This window comes from Lytechinus variegatus, chromosome 11 (assembly GCF_018143015.1).
Source record: "Lytechinus variegatus isolate NC3 chromosome 11, Lvar_3.0, whole genome shotgun sequence".
Classification (NCBI taxonomy): domain Eukaryota; kingdom Metazoa; phylum Echinodermata; class Echinoidea; order Temnopleuroida; family Toxopneustidae; genus Lytechinus; species Lytechinus variegatus.
In genome coordinates this window covers 21,078,349-21,099,071 of record NC_054750.1, presented here as the reverse complement: position 1 = coordinate 21,099,071, position 20,723 = coordinate 21,078,349, and the positions used below count along the sequence as shown (strand labels likewise).

At 39.3% G+C, this 20,723-nt stretch overlaps 1 protein-coding gene across 1 annotated transcript; it reads right to left on the bottom strand.

Moving 5' to 3' along the window:
• Positions 1-11: 11 nt before the first annotated feature.
• On the bottom strand, positions 12-20,489 carry LOC121423706 (zinc finger protein 37-like). The gene is made up of 4 exons (XM_041619135.1): positions 20,430-20,489; positions 16,371-16,490; positions 13,872-13,961; positions 12-3,011 (listed from the first exon to the last, which is right to left on the bottom strand). Exons 1-4 carry the CDS (start codon positions 20,467-20,469, stop codon positions 778-780), a joined length of 2,484 nt encoding a protein of 827 aa, XP_041475069.1. The 5' UTR covers positions 20,470-20,489; the 3' UTR covers positions 12-777.
• Between the last annotated feature and the right edge of the window lie 234 nt (positions 20,490-20,723).

Below are 20,723 nucleotides of genomic sequence, written 5' to 3'. Positions count from 1 at the left end.
GAGATTTTCAGTGTTATTCTTGTTGAATTTTTCTCTTTTTATTCAAATCAAGTTTTTGTTGGGGTGGACTTGTCCTTTAAGTAATGAAACCATTCTGTACATGACTGTGTTCACATTGCCAATGAACCCAGCAGTAGCCTGGATGGCATACCATTAGATTCAGCTGTTCAGAACACTCGGATTCAAGCAGAAACCTCAAGAATTATTCTCAGGTGAGAAAACTTTAAAGGCATACATCAAACCAAACAAATACTAACGTTTCTTGCTGTAAACTAATGATTACCATTGATTAGAAAGTGCCATGTAAATTTCTCATTTCCACTTTGTTGTCATTTTAAGGTAAATAAAATGAGAAATTTGCTCTATATTTCTCCAAATCAAGAACTAAGAAAAACAGTGAGTGAGATACTCATATTTGTAATGATATGGCAACAGTGACCCTCGTTCAAATATATCACAAAATAGAATATTCATGCCAAAAATATGGCTTCAAAGTTACGATATTTTTCAAATTCTGTATTTTTTTTACAAGAAATTGCCTATTTTATCCCCAAACATGCCTCATATCTTGTTCGTAAAAACATACAAAAAAAATTTGTTTGGTAAATACATGCATATGAATGTTCAGAGTATACTGCGAAGTCATTTCTACGTAATTACATTACTTTATGTGATTGGATGAAAGGAAACAAGGGGCACATTTTATATACATATATTTCGAGACAGAATATTTATTCCATTTTTCCTTGACTTTACAATCTATAAGGGGCTCACATATCAAGTCTGCGCATACGATCCATACCCGACAGAGGCTTCAGGGACTTGACCATCATTGCCTCTGTCAAAGGTGGTCTGATGACCAAATGCTGCACTTTCACTGTTGGTGTGGTCAGGCCCTGAAGCTGATTGCGAAGATAACCTAGTATCAGGTTTATCAACAGGTTCATCAACCCTTGCTGGCTCTGTTGAATTGGTTGCTTGAGGATTTCTCTGTGTCATTACCTTCTTCAGGATGATCTTATGTACAACATCCAGATGTTTCCTGAGCCCTGGCAGATCTGTGAATTCCCGGAGACAAACATGACATTGATGGGGTTTCTTGTTCTGATGGATGAACATGTGTTTGGTCAGGTTACCTTTGGTCAGAAACGACTTACCGCAAACATCACACGTATGCGACCTGATGTCGTAATGCCAATTCATATGAACAGTCAACTTGGCTTGAACTCTAAAACCCTTCCCGCAGAGTTGACATGTGAAACGCTTGTCGGCTGGATCATCGGAATGGACCTTCATATGGGCATTTAAGTGTGATGAGCGCTTGAATTTCTTACCGCAGATCTCACAACAGTACTTATATTCATCAGAGTGGATAGTTCGAGCATGCTGTCTCAGATTCCCTGGAGTCTTGAAAGCTGATCCACACACCTCGCATATGCAATGTCCTGCATCCGTATGGACAAGTTCTTTGTGCTTCTTCAGCGAACGGGCACGGAGGAAGGCTTTTCCGCAAATATCACATTCAAATTCCCTTTCTGCTATGTGATTCTGGGCATGCCATCTCAACCGCTCTGGATTGTAGAATTCCTTTCCACATATCTCACAGGGGAACTTGATCTCTTTGGTGTGAACGCTATTAATGTGCCTCTCAAGAGTTCTTTTGGTCGAAAGCACCTTACCACACGTTTCGCATTTGTATCTCTGGCTGTGCCATTCCATATGGATAATGTGATCATACTTTGACAAATATACATTACCACATAATTCACAATAGTGTTTCTCCCTTTCCTCCTTGTCCATATGGGTTTTGACATGAGTTGTGTACACAGATTTCTGCAAAAACGCCTTCCCACATGTACTGCACTTGAATGCCAGCTCCTCGTATTCCTTGTGATCCTCAAGCATGTGTCTACCTCTTTGATGAAATGTCTCGAATTGCATATCACAAAGGATGCACAAGATAGCACTTCCCCCATTTTCTGCTGATTTTTGTCTGGTAGCAGAGTCACTCTGATCATCTTCTATTGTTCCTTTATCGGATGCTTCCCGAATTCTATTTGCTTCATCCGACTCTACATTGTCCACCTGATCATCGGTGACCATTATTTTTTCATTTTCCCTTTTCATGTCATTCGAAGGGGCATCCCTGTTTTCTTCTACCCGCTCATCAACTGATCGATGGTCATCATCCATCTGGGGTATGGTCAATGAACAACGACTCTCCTCCTTAGTTTCAGTTTCACTGACATCTGAGACTGGTGATATAGCTGACGATTCATTTTCTGTGTTATCGTCTGCAGGCTCTCCCTCATTAATCATGAGATTCTTTTCTTCTTGTTCTGCAGCATCCTCTTCACATCTTTTCTTTCTTCTTGCAGCCTTACGCCTCTTTCTTTGTTCTCTCCTTTCTTTCCGGCTTTGACGTCTGTGAGATTTTTGGGTAGGTGCCTTGTCAGATTTCCTCTCAAATTCATATTTTTCCTTTTCACTTTTTTGCCTTTTTGCACTTTTCAGTTCCTGAAGCTTATGAACTATTTCAGATGGATTCAAGCTACAACTGTGAACTTTACGTAAATGGTAAATCATCAGGGCCTTTTTAAAAAATGACCTTGTACACTGGTCACAATTGTACACATGACGAATCAAGGCCTTTTCGCAATCCTGCAATTTGTGAAGATCTAATTCCCATGTGCTGTGTAGGATTGCATGGCAATCAGGACAAGGATATGTCTCTCTTGGCGACTCTCTAAGTCTCAGGTCTTTTATTTCAGTGCTGACTGGTAGTCGGATGTCATAGTCATCATCATCATCAACATCATCATCGGATTCCGTCATCCATGATGATGAATACTTCTTTCTCTCTGGATTTATCTCTTTGGTAGTGTTTTGTTGTGAAGCTATAGGCAACCTAACAGATTTCTCTCTCTTGCAGACATACTTTCCAGGCTTTAATGCATCAGCAGCAACATGCTGTGTCTCCACTGGCTGATCCTCCTCAAAATGAATCGACACTACGGAAAAGAAAAAAAAGAGCAAATACTTCTTACAGACACTGATATATCAATGGATGTTAGATGCATATTATATTTAAATACTACAGGTTGATGGAAAATATTTAAAAGTTTCCAGCTACTGGTAAATATATCTTATTGTTTTAGAGCTCTAATTGATTCAACATGCACCATCTCATTATGGTAAAGTTCACATCAGCAAAATATTTCAATGAAAAAAAAAGATGAACCCATTAAATAGGTTGGGAAATTGGAACACTATATGAAATTTATTATTTTGAAACTCGATCAATTAATAATTATCATCATTTCAAATAATATATTGAACTCTGCAAGTCTGCCTTAGATGAAATTCTAAAGTCAAATAATTGGCAAGGTTGAAAATTGTTTTCATACAGATATCCTTTATCACTTCTTATTCAAAGTCAAAAATATTTCTGGTGCTCCAAGAGATTATACTTGGTCATTTTCAAACAAAAGTGGACATGGGGGTGAAAATTAAAACTTGCTAGAAATCATTAGGCTTCAATGTTTTTTAAACTAGACATCTTAAAGTATATTTTTCCATTTCATTTACATAAAATTATTAATTATGTCTTGAGATACAGTGAATTTTATGCAAGGGAAATAAAATGTTACAAAATGTTGATTTTTGCATTAAATTCACATATTGCCTATCACAATATAAAATTTGTATTAGAAGCACATTTGTTGGCAAGATACAAGCTGTGTATTGTATCTAACTCCTAAAAAGCAAAAAAAAATTCTGTGAAGTGTTTTTCTGAAAAAAATTGGGTTTCGAAGTTTTCAAAACTGGTTGTCGTGTCACTCACGTTTTAAATGCAAAAAGTTTTCTAGAGCTGTGTATTCTGAAAATTAATTTATCCCAGTACTGGAGCAAATACAGTTTATCTGTACCTTATTGTATATAAAGTAACTTGGTCCAATGTGTTAAGGTAAAGCTAAAATTAACTGTCAAAGTTGTGTCGTGTCACTCACAATGTCGTGTCACTCACGAAATGTTGTGTCACTCACGGTATTATATTGTGTATAAAAAAGGACATCCAGTAATTTTTGAAACGTTTTACCAGGGATACAGTCAAAATGTTGTTCCTGACATCATTTAGGCCTATTTTAGGCTAATAATTTCCTCCATCTTCCTAATTTTACTCCTTTTTATGGAAATATTGAATTTGACATTGAGTTCATCTATTTTCTCTCCTCTCCATGGTTGCCTTGGTTTAAAAAATCCTGACAATTTTCCATTGTTGTGAAGACTCGGATCCTAATTCATATTTTGGTGAATGTACTGTGATTAAGAATATAACAACATAATCAATCAACACAAAATTATGAATGTATCAAGAGAAAAACCACTATACTTAAGCAATGGACATATTTACAATGCATAAAGGGTTGGTGATGGTTCAAGTCATACCTAGGTATTGCTCGAACATTCTCTGTCTCATTTACAGAAATAAGCAGAAAGTTCACCTTTCTTTTGAGTAATGTTATTTCTTTGTTATACTCAGCTAGAAAAGTCACGGATCCTTTTTTAAAATTTGCAGAAATTTTAGTGGTAAGTAGTGTACATGAGATATAAGAGATCACCATGAACACCAAACATTTTTTCAAATTCGGAAAAGAAAATATTTTTCTTTTCCTTCTGATTGATTAAATCAACCTTTTCATTTGCCATAAAGCTTGTATTCCAGGACATGAAATAAACAAATTTGCAAGAAAACAAACATTTCAGGTGAGAATGTACTGAGATTTGACAGAACATTTTGGATATTGCTTGAAGCAGCTACATGCCAAGTTCAAAATCATTATTTGTTCGGCCACCATTCATACCGCTAGTGATTAACTACATGTAGGGTCTGAACAGCAAACTACCGTAAGTGGGCCGATGTGTGTTCAGAGCAGATTTGCATTTACACATATTCATTACAACAAAATGATGCATGTTCATGTAGGTCCCAACAAGTCCCAACCGAGACCGCATTTTGATTTGAGCAACTTTGGATGGGTAGATCAATTTTTTTTTTTTGGGGGGGGGTACCCTGATAAGAACAGAGCTGGACCTCGAGGGGAAAAAGCTATTGAGGTGTAAAGGGAGCCTGGTTGGGATGTTGAATTGGATTTAGTGTGACATCCAAGGGCTTAGAAAAGGAAAGGCTAATGACTTGTAGTTGTGTAATAGTAGCAAACTGCAAGAATCAGGTACTGACTGCTTCTTTCACCTTGTGGCTTTCCCTGGATTCCCGTGGTATGGTATATGATCAAATAATTAGCAATGAAAAGGCGCTTACAAATTCCAGCAAAAAGCATAGCGCTGAATTTTGGTACAGTGCCTACATGTACTGCCTTGGGAAGGTCCACATACAAGCAGTGTTCAGGAAAAAACCAATGCTTGATGAGTTGAACTTGATCCCTATTTAAGTTTCTCACAAATTTGCTAATAGTCCATCTGAAGTGTGCAGCCAAGTAACCGTGGTTTGATACAGTGTACAAAAAAGACATTGAAGCTGCCAAGTCCTATTTGGACAATGTCTAAAATATTAAGGAGGATAATATCCTTATCCAATATTTCAAGAAAAGGGAGTCATACATGACATCATTGGCTTCCAGACCATGCCAGATGATGTGAGTGACTATTGAGAATACCTTTCTTACAAGGAAAAATCATTCCATCCGTTGTGGATGCTGAATTGTATAAACCTGTAAACTTTCATATACAGATAGGGAGAAAGAGTTAAAGTTTTGAATGATATCAGGCCACAAAAAGAATGTTTGAGTTGATGTCAATGCCAAGACCTCATAACACCTCCTTCAAGTGCCCCCTCCTCCTCTAAAGAGGAGAGTGGTAGAAGCCCTACATGTAGTGTGACAGTGTGGTATGGTATAGGGAATGTGAGTTGATGGGCAAATATGACCATAAACCAAGAATAAAACATCTGGATTATTGTGTTCATACACACACATTTCATTCTTCATCAAGTCATCCTCTCATTCTGTCATTCTATCATGTTATTCATCCACACCCTCATGCTTCATTATCTCAACTGCTGTTATACCTCCGTTCACAGGATCACCTTCATCCCTGTCTCCATCCTCCAGACTTGTTATGTAAACATTGACCATACCCTATTAACCACATCATGAACAACCCCTTGTTCTCTCCATCTGGTCTATACTTCCTTATCAATATCATCCTGCCCCACAGAGAATATCATGTTATGTACAGTGTATAATATATATAGTGGACTAGTAGAAATAAAGGCAGTCTTGATTGTAACACCAACGAATTCAGTCATGCTCAGTTATTTATCGAGTACTGTGTGTATCTAAGTTAGACTACACATATACAAAATTGGCGACGAGGTGAAGTTTCTTTTTCGAACCAGCAGCAGACATGGCTCAGCGTCTCGATGTCCCTCCGCCCCATCCTTTCTCGATGTCATCATCGAGGTCATCATCCGCTTGGTCTAAATGGATGAGGAGTTTTTCCTATTACATAGGAGCAGCAGGCATCACACAGGCTGCACAGAAGAAATCTCTTCTTCTGCATATCGCAGGACCAGACGTCCAGGAACTTTTTGACACTTTAACAGTCGGCAGCCCAACTGACGAGCAGAATGAATACGATGTTGCTCTCGCTGCCCTCACTACATACTTCGCTCCAGCAGCCAACATTGCGTTTGAACGACATCTGTTTCGGCAGGCCAAACAAGGACAAGATGAATCAGTGGATGATTTTTGTACCCGCCTGAAAGGCCTCGCCTCTTCATGTAATTTCGCCAACCGGGATGAGCATGTCCGAGATCAATTTGTGGACAAGTGTGCGTCGTCAAGTCTTCGACGACGACTGTTAAGAGAACGAGATTTGACATTGACAACCCTTCTCGACATCGCCCGAGCAAGCGAAGCAGCTGCCAGCCAAGCTGATGAGATGGAGGGGAAATTGGCCCGTGAATACGCATCAAAAGTGACTGCATATCCGGGACAATCTCGTGGTGAGCGTCGACCACGTGGACCACCGCGTGGACCGCCACCGCCGAGAACGTCGCCGGGAGGTGAACTCTGTGGAAACTGTGGCAGAACAGGACACAGATCAAGGGACTCTGATTGTCCAGCCAGAGGGCAAACGTGTAACAAGTGCAGGAAAGTAGGACATTTTGGACGGGTATGTCGAAGTTCTAAGTTTCGTCAACCTCGCACTCGCAGCACCCCTGTTCATACTGTTAACGACGAGGATCGTCATTCAGAGGGACCAAATGATCACCTCACTGACGAGGAATGTAATTTTGAGGTTCACACAGCGAAAACTGTTCTTACTCGCACGGATATAGATATTGGAGGACACAATGTACCCATGATCATTGACTCTGGAGCTTCTGTCAATATCGTCGACGGCACGGTTTGGGACTGGATGAGAGGCCGAGATCGCCGACTTCGGTTTACCCCCAGTCACAGTAAAATTTTCGGATATGGCTCCAAGCAACAGCTCCCTGTTCTCGGAGAGTTCACGAGCAAGATGACATCGGTGGACACAAAGAAATCGACACATGCAAAGATCGTCATCGTCGACGGCAACGGTGGCTGTCTACTTAGTCGGGAGACATCAATCACTCTCGGGCTCCTGACAATACACCCTGATTTGAATAATATCAAGAGCCAGACTCCAATTCGGGACACTTACAGGCAAGATATTATCACTAAATATCCTGCAGTATTCAACGGATTTGGTAAGCTAGTCGATTACCAGGTCCATGTCCACGTCGACCACGAAGTGAAACCAGTAGCCCAGCCTCCAAGGCGCATTCCTTTTCACCTCAGGAAAAAGGTCGAAGGAAAGATCGATGAGCTTCTTGACAAGGACATAATCGAACCGATTTCAGGCCCGACATCGTGGGCGAGCCCGCTCGTCGTCGTCCCCAAGAGCAACGGAGAAGTACGTGTGTGCGTTGATATGCGACGAGCAAACACAGCAGTAGTGCGAGAAAGGCACCCCATTCCTACTCTAGAAGAAACTCTAGAAGCCCTCAATGGAGCAGCAGTCTTCAGCAAGCTCGACCTGAAGTGGGGGTATCACCAGGTCGAACTCGACGACGAGTCTCGAGATATCACCACCTTTGTTACACATAAAGGATTGATGAGATACAAACGCCTGATATTTGGATTGTCTTCAGCATCCGAGATATATCAGTATGCCATTCAACAAGCCCTCAGTGGATTGGAGGGAGTGAGGAATATTTCTGACGACATCATCGTCTTTGGAAAGGACGACAAGGAGCACGACCACCGCCTTCACGCAGTAATCAAGCGTCTGCAAGAAAAGAATCTCACATTGAATGCTGAGAAGTGTGTATTTTGCAAGCCAAGTTTGACATTCTTCGGGTTCAAAATTTCACGAGACGGAGTCTCAGCCGAAGATGCGAAAGTGAACGCGATTAGGCAAGCGAAGACGCCATCGAATGTGCAGGAAGTTCGTTCATTCTTAGGATTGGTCAACTATTGTGCTCGTTTGATTGAAAATCTCGCTTCTATCGCAGAACCACTTCGCGAGCTCACTCGTGGAGATACACCATGGAAGTGGGAGAAACGACATCAGCGATCATTCGACGAACTTCGCAATGCTCTCACTAGCGACAAGGTAATCGCACACTTTGTCACCGGAGCGGATACCCAACTACGTGTAGACGCCAGCCCAGTGGGGCTGGGTGCCATCTTGACGCAGACAGTCAATGGTATCACACGCCCAGTAGCCTATGCCAGCCGCACCCTCTCAGATGTAGAACGTAGATACAGCCAGACAGAAAAGGAAGCGTTGGCAGTTGTATGGGGTTGTGAGCGATTTCACATGTACCTCATCGGCACCGAGTTCGATCTCCTAACCGACCACAAACCGCTCCAGTTCATGTACTCCCCGACAGGCAAGCCGCCTGCCAGAGTGGAAAGATGGGTTCTTCGTATGCAGCCCTACAAATACCGAATCAAGCATGTACCAGGAAAAGGTAATCCTGCTGACCCGTTGTCTCGACTCCCCGTGGTCAATGCACCTAATCGTGAACGTGACATCGCAGAGGATTACATTGACGCTATTTTGTCATATGCAGTACCCCGGGCAATGACTCGTAGCGAGATCGCAAACGTGACATCCAGTGATACTGAACTTCAACGTGTCATGGCAAGCATTCGTTCGAACTCTTGGTCGAAAGACGACATGATGTCGACCTTCTACAAAGTGAGACATGAGCTCTCGGTGAAACGTGGTGTACTTTTACGTGACCACCGAGTAGTCATACCGCGATCGCTTCGACAACGCACAATGAATATCGCACACGAGGCTCACCAAGGCATAGTTCGATTGAAGCAAGCACTCCGAACAAAGGTGTGGTGGCCCCACATCGATGATGACGCAGAAAACGCGGTCCGACATTGCCCCGCTTGTCAAGTTGAATCAGCTCCGCCGAGAAAAGAGACAATATGCCCTACAGAAATGCCAAAACAGCCATGGCATACTTTACACATCGATTTGTGTGGTCCGCTTCCGAACGGAAAATCTCTTTTGGTGGTCGTCGATAACGCCTCCAGATGGCCTGAGGTAGAAATCATCACTTCGACGACAACCGGATCCATCATTACCCGCCTACGACGCATTTTCGCTACTCATGGTATCCCCAACACCATCGTTAGTGACAATGGTCCGCAGTTCGTGTCCGCGGAATTCAAAGAATACTTGCGCGACAACGGTATCGAACATCGACGCGTGGCACCGTACCATCCGCAAGCGAACGCGACAGTAGAGCGATTTAATGCGACGGTTCTTCGTGCTCTCCGACGAGCTCGACAAGAAGGAAGAGAATTGAACGAAGCCTTACAGTCATTTCTACTTGTATATCGAACCACCCCACATGCCGCTACAAAAGCGACCCCAGCTCGCCTTCTGTGTAATCGCGAATTTCGCACCAAGATGCCATCGGTGTCGAAATCGAAAATGAGCAAGGAGTTCAGAAAAGCTAGAAAGGCTGATTCTGCCTACAAAAACAAAATGAGCGATGCTGATAAAGCTAAGTCTAAGAGGAATACATCAGCAATTAACATAGGAGATCAGGTGATTATACTAAGGCCCAGACCTAATAAAATGGCCCCAAGATATGATCCACAACCGTGGAAAGTTGTCAAAATCAAAGGAAATTGTGTCGAAATCACCCGGAATAATCAATCAACGATGCGGCACTTGTCTAAAGTGAAGCGCTACCATGGACACGACGAACACCTAAGCGATAACGACGTCGGTAGTGATATCGAGGACGATTACGTGCCTCCTCAACCGCATCTTAACGACAACAGCTCTTCAACCGCACCCCGCCGGTCAACGAGAGAGCGAAGGGAACCCAGTCGTCTTAATTACTATGACAGAGGGAACCCCTTAGTTTGAAATACAAACTGCTATCTATCGTGAGTAAACAAAACTTCAATAACTCTAATTTTATTCGCACATTACATTGAACAGTTCAACAATTTGCAATTACACATTTGGATCTTTATATCACATACTGAACTCGAACTCTCAGACTCTCAATATTTTCAGAACTCGATTGAACTTAAAACCTACAGTTTTGTTTACCATGAATGTTTATATGTAAATAAGTTTCTATTTGTTTCTCCATGTGATTTTCGAATCTTTTATCTTTCAGATTCAGTCCTCTTTCGATTTTCTCTATCTTTCCGCTTCTGCTCATACACCTATGTGTACAAAAATTTATTTTGATCAGTTATTCAGTTTGTTTTCCTATCTTTCTACATCCTGATGTACTTTTTCTAATCTATCCTCATATTTCTTGAAAATTTGTGTATTAGTAGATCTTTTGATGTTTTGTTTATATTATGGTAATGGTTTTCTATGATACGCTGGATGAGAGGCTTTATTTCATAAAGTTGACCCCCAGGTTTTATGTTCGATATGTATATTGCTTTGTAAAAAAAAAAAAAAAAAGGAAAAAAGAAAGGTAAAATTTGTTGAGCTAATTCGTTGTATTAACAAATTACTTCTGAAACCCCAGAGGTACAATACAGAACTAAAAAAAAAAAAAAAAAATTAAACCAATAAAAGTTCTCATGTGATTTATTCAAGTAGATTGGCAAATGCTATGCATGTTTGCATGTTTGAAATTTTGATAGCTGCAAGAATCTAACAAGCAGAAATTCATTTATGAAATATACATGTTAAAGAAAGATTCATTTATGATAATGATGATTATGAGTTTATACTTTTGTGAACTGAGATCCAGTGATCGCATAGTGAGGATCTTATGATGATACAACCATGATATAAGTTTCATTCCAAACAAGGGAGGGATATTGTGTTCATACACACACATTTCATTCTTCATCAAGTCATCCTCTCATTCTGTCATTCTATCATGTTATTCATCCACACCCTCATGCTTCATTATCTCAACTGCTGTTATACCTCCGTTCACAGGATCACCTTCATCCCTGTCTCCATCCTCCAGACTTGTTATGTAAACATTGACCATACCCTATTAACCACATCATGAACAACCCCTTGTTCTCTCCATCTGGTCTATACTTCCTTATCAATATCATCCTGCCCCACAGAGAATATCATGTTATGTACAGTGTATAATATATATAGTGGACTAGTAGAAATAAAGGCAGTCTTGATTGTAACACCAACGAATTCAGTCATGCTCAGTTATTTATCGAGTACTGTGTGTATCTAAGTTAGACTACACATATACAAAATGGATGACATATTATGAACTTAAAAGAAAGCAGTTATTATGTAATTAAGCTTGTGTTTTGGTTAATGGTATTTTACTCTTCTACATCATGCAAAAAATACTTTCAATGTTGAGATAAATGTTGTATTTTTGCACTTGTCGTGTCACTCACGTTTTGGATGTCGTGTCACTCACGGTATATAGGAGAATACCATTTTCCATAGAGAAGGTTTGATTGATTTTGACTATATGTGTTAGATAGGTACACTATTTATGTCCATTTACTGGTACTCACAGTACTCCATGACAACTACTTGGGCACGAATCCAACCATATGTGTTAGTGGTCAGAAACCCATGTCCAAAATTTGTCGTGTCACTCACGCACCGTTTTTTAATCATATCTACTAAACGAATTGTTGAATTCAAATCAAACTCGTAGTGGCCCATGCCAGTCCTACATTGTATATGGGCAAGTCCAAGAATTCGCGCGCGTTACGTATGGGACATTTCAGAGGCTTCAATGACCTGAAAAATAGTGTTATTTGACTTTGATTAGATTGAATACCCTCATGACAGTAGACATCTAGGAGAAGAATAATCGTGGAAAAAATGGTGAGATATGACCTTGACCTTGACCTTTTAGAGAGAAAAGATGGGCCGTTACGTATGGGACGCAGAAAAAAGACAATTTTTAAAACATTTTTTTCAAGTTGAGAATTCTCTGAAAGTATTTCATTTGACAACTTGTAACTTAGTGTGATAGAAGTCACAATACTCTAGTATATCTAAGGCAAGTTTCATGTCATAAGTAAAATCCCTCTAATTACAGACTCTAATTAAACAAATTAATGACATGTTACGTATGGGACAGTTACGTATGGGACATTTTGTCCCCATAGAGAACGTACACAATTTTTCCCATAATTAAAAAAATTGAAATAATTTAAAATATGGAAATAATCAAAGAGTTTCTGTCTTTTAAAATGTTCTATTGAGACATATTTGATATGACTGAAAAGGAAATTAGCCATTTCAACATTTTTTTTTTCTTGTTTTTTATGGTTTCATGAATTTCTATGTATTTCTATTGTTTTTTATTTTTTCATATTTTTCCATTTTCACAATTTTTTCACTTCAGTTGTTTTCATTAATCAATATTTATAACAAATCAGTCTTTAAAAACAAAAGAAAAGGTAAATAATCACTCTTTAGAGCACTCTTGAAATTTGTTTTTCTCCATTCACTTTGTACACAAATCTCCCCATTGACATTGTGTGTAAATGTCCCATACGTAACATGTTGTCCCATACGTAACAATTTTTTAATTAACTTTTAATTAAAAAGTAAACTCTATTTTTTAAACTTTTTGTAGCATAACATTTTCATACTTTGTAAATTAGAACTTCCCAGAGATGCAACAATACAAGTATTGTATTATGAGAAATAACTTAAAAAAACATCCTCAAAATGTTACGTATGGGACATTCTATCCTTGGACAAGACCTAATTTGCATAATTAATTAGATGACACCACTTTTTTTCCCTCATAAGTATTAAGATGTTAGGGGGTCTATGTCCCACCTATGACTAAATCTCACAAGTTTTGTTTTTATTTTCTATGAGTTTTTATAATTGTCCCATACGTAACGCCCATTTTACCAATTATGCAAATTAGGTGCCCCAAATTAGCATAAATATGCATATTATCACATTTTTCTTAATGAAATTTAAAAATTCAACATTTAGGCTTTCTTACTCCACCAAAGATAACTTCTAAAATTAAAGATGAAATTTTGCCTTCTAGGGTGACCTTTTCTTGGACTTGCCCATATGATATAGTAGTCATGATTGATTCATAACCTTTAAGTTTGAAGATATGAGCCCTTAAACCTCTCCGATTGTCGTGTCACTCACGTTTGAAAATGACCACTTAGAGTTCAGTTTACTTAAATAATAATTATGAGTTATATCAAATAATAATATGTAAGTACAAATTTTTGAAATAAATCTGACAATAATTGGCAATAACAGATTACAGACTGCATGTTTCATCATAACAAGAAAAAAAAAACAACTTCATTTTGTGCTAGAAAGTAGAAACCAACCTCTCTCAGATTCTTTGAGATTACTGCCAGACTGAACAGAGAATTGTACAGCTCCAAGCTGCACCAAAAATGTAACTGCAGCATCTTTCTCTGTGAAGAAAAACAACAAATATTAACCATTTTATGTAGGATTTACAATAGTCTCAGAATATTGTCATTCCACATCAAGAGCTGCATGACAGAATGTATACATCGTCGGCGGTTATCCGAACCGTCGTATCAGTAAATTTTGGTCAAAAACATGATTTTGAGATTTTGCATAAAATTAAAGTACAAGTCCTACATGTACTCTATTCATAACTAAATTTCTATTTTCTAGGCAGCAATTTATTTTATTTTCTGAGATATGAGAGGATTTTCACGTTGATGCCATACATTTTTTAACAAAATGCGCAAATCCCATTGCAAACATGCACTGTAACAAAGCGATACGACGTTTTGACTGACCGCGATTTCAATGCGCGCGGTCAGCCAAACTGTCGTATCTGCTATCTGCACTGCATTGACTTTGCACGTGAAAAGCGATGTTTTGACTGACCCCGCGCATTGAAATCGCGGTCAGGGTTGTTGTTTTCCCTATGGCGTTTTTGTACAGGGGAAATCTAAACCGCTCAAACCGAAATCACAAGCATGTAGCTCTTTTGCGATATTTTCTCTGATCCTTGCTTTTGTGTCAAAATAAGGATACCATTGTCAAGCAATTGTCTTGGTCTTTCCAATCATGTATTTTTCTAGCAATGAATATGTAGTAAGGCTGGGGAACTAAGTGTAAACATTATAGTAAACTTTGAAAGTAAACTCTGTGGACGAAAGTCACTCATTTCCCACACCCTGATGCATTGTGTACATGCAATCTGACCAGAATTCAGAAATTTTGAGTGCTTTATCACTCACAATTGTGACAATAGTTCACACTATATCCTTGCTGCAAAATACTGTAGACAATTCACAAAAAGTCAACAGGATTTTTATTACCAGATCTGCTTTATTCTGCTCTAGACTATTTTAGAGTTCATTAATGAAAGTGTATTTGATAAATTTCAATATCCTCTGTATTTTCTAGGTCACTATTTTCTCTTTCACCTGCTGTATGGTACATATCAAACAGAAATATTCAAGTTACATACATCCAAGAATACACTATAAAAATCGAATCTAAACAAAGTTTGTTTCAACACGGAAACTGTGGCTTCTGTCAGTATAAAACAAAAATCTTTATTATGCATTTTGAAATGTACCTAGATGCATTTTGAAGTCTTACTTAAAAGTTTTTTCTTCTAAGTGTAGTATTCATATTGATAGCCCATATCTTGCAAATCATCTAGAATGACCCCTTTTCTACATGAACAAGGCATTTTCTAATGGCTGAAAATAGTTATAAAAAATTCTGAATTCACACTTAAATATGTGAAGAGTGGCATCCCTGAATAATATAACTAGTGGAATGCCTATGGCAGTCTCGCCTGCATTAAGCAATTCGATATAGCAGCAGTGCTGACTTTGAAAACAGCTAGATTGAATAATCATTCACAAAAGAAAACATTCATATGATAATAAAATACTGTGTCCACTGACCCAAAATGACCTTTGACCATGATTATCTGATCAAAGATGTGAGCAAAACAATCATTTATACTTTATTACCCTTAAGCCTATTTTTGATGAACTAATGTAGATCCACATATCCCCCAACATAACCAAAGTTCATTGACCCCAAAGGACCTTTGACCTTGGTCATGTGCCCTGAAACTTGCACAGGATGTTCAGTGACACTTGATTACTATTATGTTTAAGTTTTATGAACTAGATCCATAAACTTTCAAAGTTATGATGGTAATTCATCAAATACCCCCAACATGGCCAAAGTTCATTGACCCTAAATGACCTTGGTCATGTGACCTAAAACTTGCACAGGATGTTTAGTGATAATTGATTAGTCTTAGGTTTGAGTTTTATGCATAAGCTCCCTAAAAATTTAAAGTTACGATGGAAATTCAACAAATACCCCTAACATGCTTAGTTCATTCATGTGACCAGAAACTCAAGCAGGATGTTCAGTAATACTTGATAAACCCTTATATCCAAGTTTCGTGAACTAGGTCCATATACTTTCTAAGTTATGATGTTATTTGAAAAATTAACCTGAGGTTAAGATTTGATGTTGATGCTGCTGCCGCCATCATAAAAGCGGTGCCTATAGTCTCGCTCTGCTATGCAGGCGAGACAAAAAGTGGAAAGATGACGCCATCAGATCATTGGTTGCATATCCATGATGATATGAATATAATTGTTGCAAAATTCAACAAAATAAGCCACACCTAAAATGCGGATACATTATTCTTTTTCATTCAATTTCAATATTTCCAGTGTTCAGCCTAGACATCCCTGATAAAGTTAAAAACTTTCATCCTTTCTGCACATGACATGTCTACTTCCCAAACATGCATACAATGTTGGAATGTTATCATGTTGATTGCTTTTCTTGAAAGGATAGCTTACCAACAGCTGAAGCCTTGCCAAGGGACCACATGTGGATAACCTTCTCGCTCTCAGCTTGGAACTTATCCTTCAGTGCTTCCTCATCTTCAGAAGACATCATGCCCCACATTGGGGTACCATCTAAAGTGAAGGAAAAAAAAAACAGTCCACAGAACGATATAACAAACAAAAATAGCTCTGACTTTGAGCTCAATATCTTGTGATGTCAGTCCCACCAGGCACTGATCCAGAACCTGAATTTCAGCCACAACAGATCAGGATCAGCCAGGCCCAGGTTCTTCTTCGATCACCGTCAGTGCAGCTACAGCTGAGCGTACGAAAGTGCCCCAGCCAATCCACTGGCGCGTCCGTCAGCACAGCTGCAGCTGACAGCGATCGAAGAAGAACCTGGCTGATCCCGATCTGTTTGTCATCAAAATTCACTATTTTCCAGCATATTTTTCAGAAAGGAGATAAGCTGAATAGCTGATTGTATTTCATATAAATTTATCTTTATTATTTCTTCCTTTTTCTCCAGTCAAAAAAGTAAAAGTCCATTTCTCCATAGATGCTGTAGTTACATGTAAGAGGCGGTTTTTTGCCCCACCATTACGAGCCAAATGGCCGTCATCCGTCGGACAAAAAAAAATCAGAAAATGTTGAAAAACTCCTCTGAAACAGCGGATTTATCAGTCTACTGAACTACTAGATCTTTACAGCTATTCTCAATCACATTTGGCATGTTTGGAAAAGCAGAGGGCATATTGACCTTCAAATGTGAATAAAGGACTTTCTATGACATTTTCAAAACAATTCCTGTTGGGGATAGCCAGGAGGCTCCTGGCCAGTAAAAATCATTCACAAACAAGTGCTTACTCTCCACGGAGCGAGGGATTGCATGCCATTCATGTGCGTGTACCGCGAAAAAACTGAAATTTTCGCCCCTGAGATTTCTACTTTCCTAAAAGACCTGGCCCTAAATCATGTAATTGGGATACAACTTCATTTCCAACATTTATATGATGTTGATGTCATCTTTTAACAAAAATTTCTCGAAAAACCAAGAAAAATATTTTGAGAAGACGGAAAAAACTTTCCGATGTTTACATCGCCATCTTGTTCTCTTGCTCTTCGCCAAGCTTCGAGACACATATCAGATCCAGAGGGCATGAATGGGATGCAATCCCTGGCTCAGGTAGTTTGCAATCGCCAGAGGCTAACATCAGCTTTAATAATGGACGATGCCATATTGCCAGAGAGGGCCCAGACCCTCACCGGCTAATGCTAGAATGCCATTCATACATACACTAATTACCTCTGTTAAATCTTTCCCAGCGTTTTGATTAATTAACGGTGGATTCAAGTATTTTACAATTCACGATGTTCATCGGCCGATTGAAGCTTTTTTTTTTAAATTGGCACTGCTCATGATATCATCGCCCTCTCTTATACGCATCTTGTAACTAGGCTACAAACAAAGACGGAAATATGGCGACAAGATCATTTGTGAGTGTCTGCTCATCTTTTTACGTGATTTTTCTTAATATTTGTATTATTTTTTGTATAAAAAAACGTTATAAGTGCCTAATGGGGGGAAATGAACCTCTTTTCCATTTACAAAATTGTGTGATACTGATAAGCAAGTTAAACAAATCAAGTATTTTAGAGCAACATTGTTGTCTCCAAATACTCTCCTTCGACTTCGTGTGGGCTTATGCTTTGGCTTTTTGCCGTACCACGCTTCATGGGGAGTAAGCCTATGTATAGTAGAAATAATTTTACTCCCCTGAAGCCTCCAGGCTACTCTATCCCTTGCTTCGCCATGTTTGCTTGGAAAGCAGCTGACAGGGCCTCGACAAGAGGCCACCGCGGCACGCGTATTTTTTTTATCTACACCACTGCTCCGCCAAAATACCGGGGGGGCCACTTCCATTCACAAGTGGATACCATGCGCGACCATGGGGTCTCAAAAAGCACCCTAAACACGTAATTTCAATATTCTGAAAATGCACCCCTTAACAAGTATTGGCGTGTGAAACCCTACCCTTAACAAGTATTGGAAACAAAACGATATACTCTTGGCAAATATTCCCTGAAATGAACCCCTAAACAAGTACAGAAATGTTTTATTGTTACGGGTCCTTCGGTCGTCGGCTTTACCTTATTTGGTTTAGTACGACCCCATCTTCTACACCTCGCGCAAATCGGACTCTAAACACGAAGTGTTGGGGCAAAAGGACATCCTTTATAAAACATTTTAATTTTGTTTTATCATCCCCGCAAATTCGACCCTAAACACGTAATTTTCCTAGCGAAATAGATACCCTTTTTTCATTATTTTTGTGTTTTTGACACCCTTATCACGTTACGTACGTAACGTGCCCTATCGTGAAAAAGACATCCTTTTTACGTGTTTTTTTGGTCGCGCATGGTATCCACTCGTCAATGTAAGTGGCCCCTCCGGGCCAAAATATTGAAAATCCCAGAGTCTAACACGTTGACGCGATCACACACGTTTCGTCATGCATATCTGCTAGATTTCGTTCATAATAACTTGGTCATTTAAAACAAGCCTTATGATTTCAATATAGACATATAGCTTGTTAAAAGCGTTTAGTTTGTTGCGACCTTATCCGCTTGCATTTCATATTAATTCTACATGTGTAGGAATCGTATGAGTATTTTGTTCGCACCTCCGGACATTCAGATGCATGAAACAAAGAACTAGGGTTCTTAGCTGCAGCTAGACTAGATTCATTTTCTTCCTCTAAATTTTTCACCTTTCTGAAGCACTCACCATCTCTCTCGCTATTCCTGGTGATTCTCCCAACTGTATTTGGGCGACAGTGGTCTTTGCATAGATATTTTAAAGAAGGCCTATATATAACAATGAAATGTAAACTTGATTAGAGTTCTGAAAAAATCATGTGATTGGTCAAATAATGATTTTTGCAGTATAAATACATTTGTAAACAAAATAAATGGTTAGTGGTGCATCCATGACTTCATAAAATCGGCAATTTGTCTTTTGATTTCCCCATTTAAAATTTCATACCTTTCTTTTAGTGGTCCAATTTTCCTCAAACGTTTTTTGTTTTGTTCATCTGATTTTTCTGCTTGGGTAGAATCTTCTTTTATTCTCACCTCTTGCTTAAGGCCCATTTCTTTTTTTTCTTCGCAATATTTTTTTTTCCAAATCAATCTCCTTGTATCTCACCTCACCCTTTCTCTCTATTCCTTCGCACTCCCATGCACTCCCTTCCCCTTTCTTTTCGGGCTCTTTTCATCTTTCTCATTCATTTATCACAGCTACTATTTGGAACTTTGTCCATATACAGGTGCACTACTAAGCATTGCTGCAAATGTATACTCTGTGATTTTGAAAAGTATTTCAGGTTGGGAAAACATCAGAATGAGTCAATACTAGAAGGTCTAGATCTATACCGTAGGAAAATACGATTAAAAATAAAATGCCCTCGTAAACATTTTCTTTCAGTACTTGAAATTGGCTCAACATCATCAATTCGTTACTAGACAAAATCTCTTACATATTCATTTTCACTAAAAATCACATATCAGCCGTCACAAACCCTTTTCGGTAATATCAACAAAAACCCTCAGAAAATAATGTGGTAACGCCACGGGACGACTCCCAACTCCAAGTTCGGGTGACTTTTGGAATTGGATTCATTCAATTTCAACTTCGTACAAATCTCACTCGGGAATTCCGAGAGCTTTGGCCTTTGCATGAGCACACAGATTACTTGCCTGCAAGCCATTTCTTTCGTATTTCTGGGAATTTTGGCGGAGCAGCGGTGTAAATAAAAAATACGCCCGCGGCACATACCCACCGCGCACTTACTGAACGCCGCGCCCCCCCCCCCCCCCCCTTTCCCGGACTTACACCCTACACAAAATTTCATATGTGGGGCATCCAAAAAAAGGGAAGCAACAACACTTGAGTTACGGATTAATTGGCGCATATTCGTGCATCTAGGCCGAAAATTAATCAAACTTTCAAATCTTTATTAAAGTATTTTCTTAAAATATAATGGTTAGTTGGCATGCCGGCTAGTTTACCATTTGACTGAGAAGTCGACGACAAGTTCGATGAATCCATCTCCAGGCTGGGCCAGTCCCCCATAGCACTTCAGACTTCACACGATATCAAACAGATTCGATTGCGCGCGCGCCGCGGTGCTCAAATTGTGTGTGTTTGTGTGTGTACTGTGTATGAGGGAGGGGGGTCGGCAAGAAAAAACAAAATAAAAAAAGTGAAATTCCCTCATCATCTAGGTCCAAGACTCTTCCGTCGAAGAAAAAAAAACGGAAAGGGGACCAGCAAATATTTATATAATATTGGATGGCCTTGAG